Here is a 13,182-nt window from a genome sequence, read left to right on the forward strand (position 1 = left end):
CCGTGGGGCCTATGAGAAACTGGGTCTATGGCCGAGGTGCGTCTCGAAGATGTCCAAGCCCAGGCGCCTCATAAGTGGGGATTGGCGCACCAGATATCGGATGAACTACCATCTGCTCTGAAAACATGATTGAGTCGTTCGCGAAACAACATGGAAATCTAGGAATCGATATAGGCAACGACCTTTCGACCTCGACACAATAGTGATGGATTTGTCAGGAGGTTGGGTTATGCAACATTCCAAAGGCGAATTCTTTATGTCGAGGTCCACTCTCTCCGAATCACCGACGACGGAGCATTGTGGACAACATACTTAAACATGAGATATATCGTTGAAAGTACGTTTCGGTTGTATCATCATAACTCTGGTGCCAAATCTCTGTCGATTGCAGCATTTGTTTAGATCTAGAAACTCTGTGGATCCAATACCTTACACGATGGCAAAACCAGTCCTCATCTTTGTCCCTGGGGCATTCGCCCGAGCATTTATGTACCACGACTTCGTGGAACAGTTGAAACCATATGGGTATGAGGTAGAGGTCGTCGATTTGCCGTCGACTATCGACCGTTCTCCCGAGCCACCAGCGACTGTACAAGATGACGCGGCCGCCATACAGGCGATTGCCTCCAAATACATTGAACAGGGGAAAGATGTACATCTCCATACGCACTCATATGGAGGCATTCCAGGGACTGAGAGTATCAAAGATATCTCCAAGAAGTCTCGAGAAGCACAAGGTCTCAAGGGTGGGGTAACTCGCATTGTATATACCACTGCTCTAGCACTGCCCGTGGGAGTGGCATTGAGAGCTGGTATGGGGGACACTTTTCCAGATTTCTTGACTGTGCATGTAAGAAAAGATAGTATCGCGACAATATCATTTTCCATTGACTGACTTCCCTTCAGGGCGACTACATGACAACGGACCCTGTTGCAAATTCGAAGCTGACCTTCGCCGGTCTGCCTGAGAAGGAAGCATTGGAATGGGCGAACAAAATGTCTGTGCATACAGTGGCTAGTTACGATAGCCCTTTGAGCTACGCAGGCTATAATGACGTTGATGTCTCTTATATTGTCTGTGATGAGGATGTGATTATCCCCCTGGCGTCACAAGAAGGGATGATTGAGCTGCTCAAAACTGTGACCGGCAGACCAGTGGATGTTCAGCATGTCAAGGCTGGACATGCGCCTCATCTCGCTGAGCGTGCACTCATGCTTGATGCGATCCGAAAGACTGCCGTAGTCTAAATCCGGTGTTAAGAAAATCCATCTCCTTGTATCTAGAGCTTCGACTGTGGATCTAAAGACATGAAAGCTTGTACTTTGGCTTTCACTGAGCGACGTTGCGTGTATATGCAGACAGGAAGATGAGACTCCGGGCGAGCATTGAGACTTAAAGGGTTGACCTCACCCTGTCATGCAAGCATATGTAGGGTCAGAAATGTAAGGTCAGCTTTAAGATGCCCAAAGGATAAGCCTCAAGCTAAATTGAGACCACACAGCAGGACAGACCATCGAAGCAGAACAACCAATACTGTTTCACAAGAAATTCGTGGCCCCACTAGGAGAGCAATATCTCGTGTCTATTTGTCCGGAACTCCAGGCCTAGATGTGTCGAACCCCACTTTCATATCGAACTCCCGGGTCATCTAGCGAGGAGTCTTTTCCCCACGGGGTGAAGATAGATTTTCTGGTAATGTGAGCCAATCAATTGACGTAGAGTTACCGACTGTATCTATAAAGACTTGGTTCATTCCTGGCTCATTGCCTCGTCCTGTGACTGCTCGAGAGCTTCTCAATTCTGATCTGAGCTCAGGAGAGAATATTCAAAGCTCAAGATGACACGCCTCACTTCTACCACGGTGCGAATCAGCTCCATTGTTGCCCTCGGCGGCTTCTCATATGGCTTTGGCTTCGCTGTCTTCGTCACTAGCATTGGCCAGCCAGGCTTCTATCTGTACTTCGGTCTTGACCCAACAAGCTCTTGTAAGAAATCCTCGCAGCATGTGGGCGCTTTGTAAGTTGAGACACTAATGCAATCATCTTACAGACACGGCGAAAATCCTTGGTGCAGTCAATGCTTTGGTCTTCTTTGGAGCAGCAATCGGAGCTCTCATCCAGAGTTTCATCGCAGATCGATTCGGCCGTAAGAAGGCATTGGCTTTTGCCTCGACGTGTGGTCTTGCTGGTGGAGCATTGGCTGCAGGATCGGTACATATTGCGATGTTGATCACGGTGCGCATACTTCAGGGGTGCGGCTTAGGCATGTTACTGGCGCTTGTGCCTCTTTACTTGGCTGAGATATCACCACCTCGGCGACGAGGTTTTCTTACCGGTCTTACTGTCATGTCGTTTGGAATGGGCTATGTCATGTATGGCGTTTCTCTTACAAGCTATGTTGCTTCTTACTGACAGAGACAGATGTGCATGGATCTCAGTCGGGGCGTACCATGCTACCAATCTCACGCTGGGATGGAGGCTCCCACTCGCTCTAGCTTGTGTTGGACCAATCGGTCTCCTGATCGGGCTGCCGTTCATTCCCGGTAAAGTTATATCATGCAGGCTTCGCGGGAAATAGTCTGACTCCATCACTCTAGAATCCCCTAGATATCTTGTCTGGGTCGGCAAGAACGAAGAAGCATGGGAAGTCCTTCGAGCTCTCCATCGAGACTCCTCTGATCCATCCGAAAGTCTACCTCGCGCTGAGCTTACTCAAATTGTTCGTCAAGTTGAGTATGAGAAAGAACTAGGAGCCGGTTTTATTCAGATGTTCACTATACCCTCTTGGCGGAGGCGCACTCTGTTGGTGATGTTCCTCTTGTGAGTATGTTCCAACGTAAAATTGAACTCGACTGATTGTTACCTGCAGATTTAGTATACAATCGACAGGAGTAAGTGAAAGGCATGATGGCTTATCCGTCCCGCGAACTGTCAGCTAAGCACAATAGATTTATGGTATCACCAACTTCCTTGTTGTGATATTTGGAAGCCTCAACATGACCGGTGACATGCCACTTATCATTTATGGTAGGTCATCATACCTGGAAAATATTGTGAATATCCGGAATACTGACAACAGTATTCAGCCGTCCATAGCACAGTTGGGACAATTGCAGTGCTTGTCAGTATTCTCATCGTGGACAAGTTCGGAAGACGGACGTTGTTCTGTAAGTGGCATTCTTGTCCTCGCTCTATCCCGGTTTCAGAAGCTAATAAGTTGCAGTGATTGGCTTCCCTGGACTTTTCTGTTGCCTTCTGGGCGAAGCTCTTCTTTCAATGAAGTATCTTGGATCGGACAACAAGGCCGGTAATGCCGCTTGCGTCCTCTTTATATTCATATACATCATATTTTTCCAGGTATGTGGACATATGCCTATTGGTGTCATGGTTAATGTTGACTTGGCCTTCAGTGCTTGGATGCTCCAGCATTCATCTGGGTGGCCGAGGTCTTCCCAACGCCAATCCGTGCGAAAGGTTTGAGTCTAGGATTATTTTCCACATTCACGGGAGCTATCACATTCACAGCACCTTCCGGCCTAGCATTCAAGAATCTGTAAGTGCTCTCATGTTCTGTGCAGGCTATTTACTGACAAGACAAGCGGTTGGAAAATGTACCTCATCTACTGTGCACTCTGTGTCGTTGGCTTCACGATCACATATATATGGATTCCAGAAACAAAGGGAATCCCAATCGAGGAGATCGGAGCACTCTTTGGTGATGAGGTTGCCGTTCATTTGACTGCGGATGGGCAGGGAATTGTCGAGGACAAGGGGGCTGTTGAGGAAATCGAGGGGGAGAATGTAGTAGCACTGAAGCATGTGTGAGCTTTCATCAACCCAGGCACTGCAAAGAAACGTTCATTGGCTCTCGACAATACTAGAATGATCCATTGGTTGGATGAATACTACGTGTATAGTCTGGTGCATGAATAGGCTGAGTGGCAAGGCGATGGGGGAAGCGGTCTGTGTGGAAAAGGGGCTGCTTTCGCCCCAATATAGCCAGGAGTGATGATTAAGCAAGGCTGTAGTTACACCTAACACAATCATCGACTTGGCAAATGATCGGCCCCCAAAATTTAGGCTTGCTCAGCTCGCTCCGAGAGACCTGAAGCAGTTTCACCGCACTCCGCACCCAATCATGAGCGATCATTTACCCGTCAAGACCTTTGCCTACGGTAAGCAAACATTACACAACTTTGACATAGCACGCGACCATTTGATTTCTTCCATCTCTCACCTTGCCAAAGGCTCGGCTCTGCGAAGTCTAAGTCTCCTGGCACCGCTCATCCAAGATATTCTGGTTCGTTCAAGGTGAGGATCACTTCCGAGAACCAATTATGGAGGAGGCGGTCACTTACGCTGGTGGTGATACCTCATCTCCACCAGACCTCCGAATTCTACATTTCAATGATGGTAAGTGGGGGAGAGACAGAAACGCTACTTTCTTTCCCTTTGGCACTCTACTATGAGTAGCACTAATCTTGACGCCGTCCAGTCTACCATCTGGATTCCTCCTCAGCTGAGCCTGTAGGCGGGATTGCCCGCTTTCAAACAGTCATCAACCACTACCGCAGTGGTGAGAAATTCAAAGAACAGCCAGAGCTAGTGACTCTGTTCTCTGGCGATGCATTCAATCCCAGCCTGGAGAGCAGTGTCACCAAGGGTAAGGATTCAGCTGATTTCTGCTCGAAAAGGGGGCCATTTTTGAAAGGGTCACGTGGACTGACGAGGCTGACGAAAATACACAGGAAGTCATATGGTGCCCATTCTGAACAACATTGGAACAGATGTTGCCTGTGTAGGAGTGAGTACTGCAAGGTGTGCAAGATGTTCGTTTTGAACGCTTGCTGATCCTCACAATTTGCAGAATCATGATCTCGATTTCGGTGTTCGGCAATTTCGGAGCTTGACATCACAGTGTACCTTCCCTTGGCTCCTTGCAAATGTCCTAGGTAGGTCAATTTTTCATGTATATATCCGGCCATAAGAAGACCTCTCATACGTTCTACCCGGTAGATCCGGCCCTTGGAGACAGTGTTCCTCTTGGTAACGCACAAAAGACCCTAATGCTTACCTCATCAAACGGCATCAAAATTGGAGTAATTGGACTTGTTGAGCGCGAATGGCTGGCCACAATCAACACGTTGCCGCCCGACTTGATCTACAAATCTGCATCTGCTACGGCGCAAGAATTGGTACCTGGACTGCGAGAACAAGGAGCGGAGATCATCATCGCAGTCACACATCAACGAGAACCTAACGACAACAAGCTTGCAGAGAAGACTCCGGAAGGCCTGATAGATATCATTCTTGGTGGGCATGATCACTTCTACAACCACTCGCTGATCAGTGGTACCCATGTCTTACGTTCTGGGAGTGATTTCAAGCAGCTCAGCTACATCGAAGCCCGACGAAAGACGAATGGTATAGGCTGGGATTTCAACATAGTGAGGCAAGACATCACTTCTGCCATAGCCGAGGATGAAGACACGCTTGCTCTCACTGAGAGACTGACCGCAAAATTGAAGGCGAAACTGGGGAGACCACTTGGGTATACGGCTGCACCTCTTGATGCCCGATTTACGACCGTACGGCTTAAGGAGTCCAACTACGGCAACTTTATTTGCGATCTTATGCGATCACATTACTCTGGAGATTGCTGCATCATGGCGTCGGGTACAATCCGTGGAGATCAGATATATCCACCGGGAGTCTTGCGTCTGAAGGACATCATGGATTGGTGAGTCGGTCGACAATCATTGATGAATGGTCAATTGGAAACTAAGAGGTTGTGTAGCTTCCCTTTCGAGGATCCTTGCATAGTGATCCGAATAACTGGAGCCGCAATCAGTGCCGCTCTGGAGAACTCCGTTTCCACTTATCCTGCATTAGAAGGCCGCTTCCCACAAGTGTCAAACATCAAGTTCGAGTTTGACCCTTTGAAGCCGAGTGGTAATCGAGTTAGCTGGATCAAGATTGGCGGCGAGCCTGTTGATCTCGAGCGAAAGTATGTGGTCGTGACACGTGGCTACATGGGTCGAGGCAAAGATGGATTCGACTCCCTCCTTGTCGAATCTGAAGGCGGAGTGGCCGAGGAGATTGTTTCGGAGGAGAATGGCATATTGATCAGCATGATGCTGCGGCAATATTTCATGTCATTGAAGATCCTAGGTAAGTGGAAACACTGGGGCAAAAGTTTGAACAGGCATTGGGAAGGTGTGAAGGAAGACCTCCATGCGACGCACCCCGTGGTTGAACCCACCACGGAGGCAGGATCTGGAGATAGCTTGCGTGGAAGAGGGTCGATGGCCGCCACTGGGACAATCACTCCACTCGATGACTCGGAGGATGAAGGTGAACATGGACGTGTCCATATCCCACAGAAGTGGAGCGAGCATGAACTGCAGATCATTCGAAGAGTTATGCGCAAGTGGTGGCGACTCGCAGGCCTCAAAGGCGCACCGAAGTGCTGTGATAGTATTTCTGAGGGTGAGTTCATGGTGGACTGGACGAGGGTAAGTGATCGAACCATCACGAGCACTGTGGGTATGATTGTGTTTACTGACAATGAGTGCCCAGGCCATTGCGCCCAGATTAGAAGGACGCATCAAGATCACGGGGAAGAAAGCTTCGATCAGTGCAGGCCAGTGAATAGCTCCTCTTGGGTGGATTGAGGTCCGATATGCAGACTTGCGGCAAAAGATTCGCATGGAGTGGGTAACGGAAAAGGCAGACATTTCGGGTACTCTAGGCAATATCACATTGAGGTGCCACAACCACGTGTAATGATGTCTCTATGCCCAATATTCTACAAGCCCTTCCCAATTCTGCGGCGTGGAAAACCTCTCACTTACCAGAGTCTTGACATTGAATCCATCAGATTGGCCCACCATCAGCACCCTTCCTCTTCTAAGACCAGGCCGCTTTGGGTGTCTGGTGGTCCTATCAGCGGAGCAATAAATAAATGATCTCGGGAACAGTATGCCACTCGAGTAGGGTGATTTTCGCAACAGTAGCCTGACAACAGATCCTTCTTGTATAGAGTTGGGAAGGGTAGAATGGAGGGTCATATCAGGTATAAGAACAGCAGTCCTCGAAAGATCTTAGTTTCCATTCTACAACTTGAGCTTTACTTCAGTCGCCTACCAAGTATCTTGGTAAATAAGTCCTCCAAAATACAAGATGCATTCCACCGTAGGACTTCTGGTCTTTTATGGCTGTTTTGTGCACCAAGCGGTCGCCTTGCCTGCTCCTGGTTCGGAGGTCAAGCAGGAGGCAGCGAAGATCACACTAGGAACAATCAAGCTCACAGGAATCAATCTGGACGCAACAGCGACTAGTTTTTCCACCGCAGCGGAGCCTACGACCACAGAGCCTATGGTGATCTGGATTGATGTCACCCCTCGATCGGAACCCACGAGTACGATCAGTGTCGAGAAGCTATATCCTTCATACCATGAAGCCCCGTCACAACAGATGGCCACAGGAGGCCTGCCAACATCCAAGCCCAGCCCGACTACAATTACTAGGCAAGGCTCTCTATCCGCTGCAGTTCCCCCATACCACACGGTTACAGGAGTCAGGCCAGGATCTGAATCCAGCATGAACACGTTGACCGGGCAAGGATCTCCATACACGGCAGTCCCCTCTCATGAAAGTACCCCAAGAACCCATGCTGGCACCAAGACCAAAGTGCACGGGCAGCCCAAGGTCACACCGGTAAAGCCAGGAAATCAAGATGTCTCCATCCCACAGCACGCCACAGCAGGTGTCGAGTCACAGAGCAGAGATCCAGTATCAGGACACGAGCAGGGACATACGACAGGTTCGCATTCAAGTGCATACAACGGTTCATTCCAACATCATAGTACCACGCAAATTGTAGCAGGATCCACGACCACGGCATCGACGCACCCAACGATGACCGAAATGAGGCCAGGATGGTATCACGGGCCCCAGAGACCAAGTGAGCATTACCCACACTATCGACCAGGTGGACATTACCCACACCGAAGACCAGCCGGGACCAGTGTGCCCACCAGTACAGGGTCAGGAAGACATTTTTGGTAACTCACCATAACTGATATCACAGATATCAGTGGTAGCACGATGCAGAGGGAGAAATTAAGTATGGCAGAACAGCTGCGGGCGCTCATGATGTCGGGGAAAAGTTCTTGGAATTCAGTTGGTGAAAGAAAGAAAGAGAAGGTGAAGTCCGGGGAAAGGCGGATGAGTGTGTACGAAATGGTACTCGTCCACCAATAACCATCGCGTTGAATTGTATTACTCCTCCGAGTCTGCTCGGATAAAGCACAGAATTGTTCGAACCACCATCAGTGCTGGTGGATATCTGCTCATTGTTCTTCTTATTATTCCTCGGAGTTTCGTTGCCATTCTAGTTGGTGTGGACTTTGGTCTAAAAATATTATTTCAGGTACTTCTGTTCACAATCTTGTTCCCTATGGTTAAGCTCTTTATTAGACATGGTGACTTGACAGTAAAGGTAGGATGTCGTGTAGATAGAGCCCTGTGGCAGTGGTGAAGTCTTTCTGGAGTCGGTAACGAAAGCAGTAACAAACAGCGAAGGCCCTCGGCCCTAGTTAATGACTCCGAGGGGAAATCAACAAAGACCTGGACCCTCCAGGGACCTTGCCCCTCAGACTCGCTCTTCCAGGTACCGATTGCCGGTTGACGCGGGTGCTTTAACTACCTAAGTAATCTAGCGCTGACCAATTACTGCAATGGCAATGCCGGGTGCCAGTGCTCGAATGAACAACAGTCTGGGCGCCCTTGACCCCAATTTTTTGGACCTGCGAGGGACCTGCCCCCGGGCGCCCAGGGCATCCAGGGCCATGGCCAGCCACTGGACTGCCACTGGACTGCCGAACAAATACATTTTTGGAGGATCATCGAAGACCCCTCTGGCTGGAGGAAAGTTCCCGCTTGGAGAATTATTCTGTCTAGCAGTAATAATCATTACCACATACACATTCCGTGGCCTGTTCAACTTTCACCAAATTCCGCATTTCTTCTCTCCCTCTCCCTCTCCCTCTCCCTCTTTCTTCACCATCTTCTACCCTGTTCAGAACACCCGCCTACACTCCAATCCCTCGATTTTGACATTGCAACCCACGACAATGGAGGCTCTCCTTCGCCAATCCAAGGGCGTCTGTCCCTTCTTGAAGAAGACCTCTCCGGCAACTTTGCGCACTCTCTCCACCTCCACCCACCAGTCCCCCGGTGGCGGCACCATCACCAATTTGCAATTCATTGCTCGAAGATGCCCTGTCATGAACAAGGCTCTGGCCGTTCAGAGCGCTCGCATTGGCTCTCAACGTAGCTATGGGAAACTTGCCACTGGCACTGGCGTCGTCAAGTCTCTTCTGGAGAAGAAATTGCATACCTCGGCAGAGAAGAAAGCCAGTGTTGACACCAACATGTTCCGCCCTGCCCAGCCAGGTACTTGAACTCTGAACCTGCGGATCAACTTCTAGCACCTACTGACTGACTATCCTAGCTCCACCACCCACCAAGGTCCAAGCAAGTGTCAAGAAACCCGACACCTATGCTGGTCGAAAGCCAACTGCTCCCACCACTCCCCGCTACGACTATGAAGCGTTCTACAACAATGAACTCGAAAAGAAGCACAAAGACAAGTCCTACCGCTATTTCAACAACATCAATCGTCTGGCCAAGGAATTCCCTCGAGCCCATATGGCTGCGGAGGACGAGCGTGTGACTGTGTGGTGCTCCAACGATTATCTCGGCATGGGTCGCAACAAGCATGTCTTGAAGACCATGCACGAAACTCTGGAAAACTACGGTGCGGGAGCTGGAGGCACTCGAAACATCTCGGGTCACAATAAGCATGCAGTTACCCTCGAGAAGACTTTGGCAGACCTACACGGCAAAGAAGGCGCTTTGGTCTTCTCCTCCTGTTATGTTGCCAACGATGCAACCTTGGCCACACTGGGGAGTAAATTGCCCGATTGTGTCATTTTGAGTGATAGCATGAACCATGCTTCCATGATTCAAGGCATTCGACACTCTGGCGCCAAGAAACTCGTCTTCAAACATAACGACTTGGTCGATCTCGAGAACAAACTGGCTAGCCTTTCCCCGGAACAGCCAAAAATCATTGCTTTCGAATCGGTGTACAGCATGTGCGGCTCTGTGGCTCCCATTGAGGCCATTTGTGACTTGGCTGACAAGTATGGCGCCTTGACATTTTTGGATGAAGTCCATGCTGTTGGCATGTACGGTCCACGAGGTGCCGGTGTAGCAGAGCATCTTGATTACGACATTTACGCCGATCCCAATAGAACCTCAGAAACTCAAAAGGGATCCGTCATGGATAGGATCGATATCATCACGGGAACATTGGGTAAAGCGTATGGTTGTGTTGGTGGCTATATTGCTGGTTCAGCCTCATTGGTTGATACCATTCGCTCTCTTGCACCAGGCTTTATCTTCACCACTAGTCTACCTCCCGCGACCATGGCAGGTGCTCGTACTGCCATCGAGTATCAAGTCCGTTACCAAGGAGATCGCCGTCTTCAACAGGTCCACACTCGCGAGCTGAAAGACGATCTCACCGCACGCGGCATCCCTGTCATTCCCAATCCATCTCACATCGTCCCACTACTTGTAGGCGATGCCGAGATCGCAAAGAAAGCCTCCGACATGCTACTGACAGACCACGGTATCTACGTTCAATCGATCAACTACCCGACAGTTCCACGAGGAGAGGAACGACTTCGCATCACCCCAACCCCAGGCCACACCGCCGAACTACGAGCCGAGCTGGTAGACGCACTCGAAAATGTCTGGAACCGCCTCGAAATCCCGCGCGTCGCAGACTGGGAAGCCAAGGGAGGCTTCGTCGGCGTCGGTGTCAAGGACGCCAAGCCCGTGGAGCCCCTCTGGACTGATTCCCAAATCGCGCATGCCGGCACGACTCCAAAACCTGAAGTCGACGAAGCGATCGAAGACCGCATCATGCCCATCGCGGCCGCGGCGGCTTGAAGTCGCAACCCGTCCTTCGAGATCTTGCACGAGGGCAAGAGTGATGCCGAATGATTTTTTAGTTCTTCTTTGCTGTCGAACCTTGGAACGCTAGCAAATGTCCGGCTCTTCAGCCATGTATGATCTAGGTCGAATTCGTTCCCTCTCTTCAGTGAGATCGGAGCCATTCCCAGATCTGAAAAATATATATATATATATATATATACCATACTTACTGCTTTCTTCGCATGTGGCTGGAGGTGTGTATCTCCACCCTCCTGTGCCCGCGAAAGCTCTGAACACAAATATCAAATCGTCATCTGCGGATGGCCATTTTTTACCGTTCTATAACCCTCTTTTGTGATTGATTGATTTATCATTTGATCCTCATCTGCCCTCATAGGCCCAGACGTGAATGTGTGCTCACAGTGATGCTCGTTATGCTCTAAGTAATCGCTCCCTCCCGTACCTTTTCGCTTTCAAAGTAGCCATCCCCAGCCCAAGTCAAGTTCACCCAACCCAAAATGCAACGACCCCCAGCCAAAGCCCAATTGAACTCTAGCGCCTACCAGCCTGTGGCCGACCAGTGCTGACCTTTGGGAACTGGATCGGAAACCTAAGCTTCGCCCACTTGGGCTTCGGCAGGGCAATTTCCTTGCCGTCGTCGGTGACGACCTTCCTCCCGGCAATTTTGTCCCAGCCCACGGCGCGCAGTTCCGCATCCGTCATCGACTCCATCTTGCAGCCGAGCTCGCGGAACAGTTTCGCCGCCTCGGCCGGCTGCAGCGCCAGGTCGAGCGCCATGTCCGTCGGGTCCGTGGCGAGGACTTTGGACTCGGGCTGGAATTTCGGCGGCGGGACGTGCAGCGTCAGTGCCAGGATGGTGGTCTGGAGCAGCGTCTTGGCGTGTGTGGTCGGCTGGCCGGTGGGGAGGAAGTGCGCGGTGAGTTTTCCGAGGAACGCCATCGACAGGCTCGTGTCGCTGATGGCGTTGGCGGGCCATTTCTCTGGTGGTGGGACGGCGCGCCGCTGGGGGAGCCGCGAGATGTAGTTGTGGATTTCGAGGAGGAGGTGGATGTAGCGCAGGATTTGGAGGGCGCGCAGCGGTTGTTCGTCCGTCGGGTTGGCCAGGTAAGCTCGCGTAAGGTAGGAAACACGGTTGGCGACGAAGCGTGACCGTGATTCGACTGCTTCCTTTGCTTTGATCTTGTCCCGCCAGTCGGCAACTGGCATTTGAGAGAGGGTCGTGCGCGCCGGTGCTGGGAAGACGAGGGCGGAGAGGGGATAGACGTGGCGGATCTCCGTGGCTGAGAGGTCTGCTTGGGGGAGAGGCTTGTTGGATCGTGACACCGCTTCCGCTTCGACGCTGTTGGCTATGTTGTTGAACGGTAGGCCGTCTTCGTCCTTGATGGTGGAGAGGATTGCATTGGAGATCGGATTGTCCGCGTCGTCGCCCCCTCGGGCTAGCAGACGATTCTCTGCGCTTGAAGCCACGGCTTTCTTTGACTTCTTTGTTCCGAATGCTTCGGTGAGGGCTGCTCGGGAGGATGGTGTCGGTGGAGGGAAATTCGAAGTGGGTTCCTCGTCGTCTTCGTGGGTTTGCTCGAGTTGGCGGACGCTGTTTCGCACCGTCATCTTCTTGGCCTCGGTCACCTTCAGCTCGTTGCTGACCGGGTCAAAGACGGCCAGATAGTGCCGAATATGTCTCTCGGCGGCATTGCTGGTGTTGTTCTCGACAGCGGTGTAGTCTATCGTCGGGTGTGAGGTTGAATGAAGGAGTAGGTCGGACTGGTTCTTCTTGGAGAAAGACTTGAACTTGACATCTCTCGGGAGGGTAATGCCAGGCGATGAAGCTAGATAAAAAGACCAGGTTGTTAGTGAACATTCATAGACACAATTTCGGGCCACATCGCAGAATGGAATTGTTTCTTTCGCTTACCGACGACCGGTCTGGCGACGTCTGGGCCAGGGATGTGGGAGACTCGGACTCGTGTGCTCTGAGGCTTCTTGGGGGGTCGATCACTTTCTTGAGCACCCGCTTTCCTCTTTTTATCGCTCATCATGTGTTCGGGTATATTTAGCTCTTGTAAAACAACAAAGATCAGGAGATGTATTGCCGCAGGCAGAGTGTTAGTTAGTGGTGGTCGTGGGTGGTGATTCCAGTTTCTCCAATTCCGA

General features: G+C 50.8%; 5 protein-coding genes across 5 annotated transcripts; 4 read left to right on the top strand and 1 right to left on the bottom strand.

The window, feature by feature from the left end:
* Positions 1–436: 436 nt before the first annotated feature.
* On the top strand, positions 437–1,248 carry LTR84_002959 (uncharacterized protein; the record flags this gene model as incomplete). The annotated part of the gene is made up of 2 exons (XM_064846559.1): positions 437–850; positions 907–1,248. 2 exons carry the CDS (start codon positions 437–439, stop codon positions 1,246–1,248), a joined length of 756 nt encoding a protein of 251 aa, XP_064706169.1.
* A 3,089-nt stretch (positions 1,249–4,337) lies between these two features.
* LTR84_002960 (uncharacterized protein) lies at positions 4,338–6,651 on the top strand (the record flags this gene model as incomplete). The annotated part of the gene is made up of 7 exons (XM_064846560.1): positions 4,338–4,413; positions 4,496–4,663; positions 4,749–4,804; positions 4,868–4,952; positions 5,017–5,740; positions 5,798–6,515; positions 6,580–6,651. 7 exons carry the CDS (start codon positions 4,338–4,340, stop codon positions 6,649–6,651), a joined length of 1,899 nt encoding a protein of 632 aa, XP_064706170.1.
* Positions 6,652–7,182: 531 nt separating this feature from the next.
* On the top strand, positions 7,183–8,070 carry LTR84_002961 (uncharacterized protein; the record flags this gene model as incomplete). Its single annotated transcript, XM_064846561.1, has 1 exon — positions 7,183–8,070. One exon carries the CDS (start codon positions 7,183–7,185, stop codon positions 8,068–8,070), a length of 888 nt encoding a protein of 295 aa, XP_064706171.1.
* Positions 8,071–9,137: 1,067 nt separating this feature from the next.
* On the top strand, positions 9,138–11,025 carry LTR84_002962 (uncharacterized protein; the record flags this gene model as incomplete). Its single annotated transcript, XM_064846562.1, has 2 exons — positions 9,138–9,459; positions 9,518–11,025. 2 exons carry the CDS (start codon positions 9,138–9,140, stop codon positions 11,023–11,025), a joined length of 1,830 nt encoding a protein of 609 aa, XP_064706172.1.
* Positions 11,026–11,562: 537 nt separating this feature from the next.
* On the bottom strand, positions 11,563–13,064 carry LTR84_002963 (uncharacterized protein; the record flags this gene model as incomplete). The annotated part of the gene is made up of 2 exons (XM_064846563.1): positions 11,563–12,857; positions 12,944–13,064. The coding sequence occupies 2 exons, from the start codon at positions 13,062–13,064 to the stop codon at positions 11,563–11,565; spliced, it is 1,416 nt and encodes a 471-aa protein (XP_064706173.1).
* Positions 13,065–13,182: the final 118 nt, after the last annotated feature.

Source organism: Exophiala bonariae (assembly GCF_035927105.1).
Source record: "Exophiala bonariae strain CCFEE 5792 chromosome Unknown scaffold_14, whole genome shotgun sequence".
NCBI classification, from domain to species: domain Eukaryota; kingdom Fungi; phylum Ascomycota; class Eurotiomycetes; order Chaetothyriales; family Herpotrichiellaceae; genus Exophiala; species Exophiala bonariae.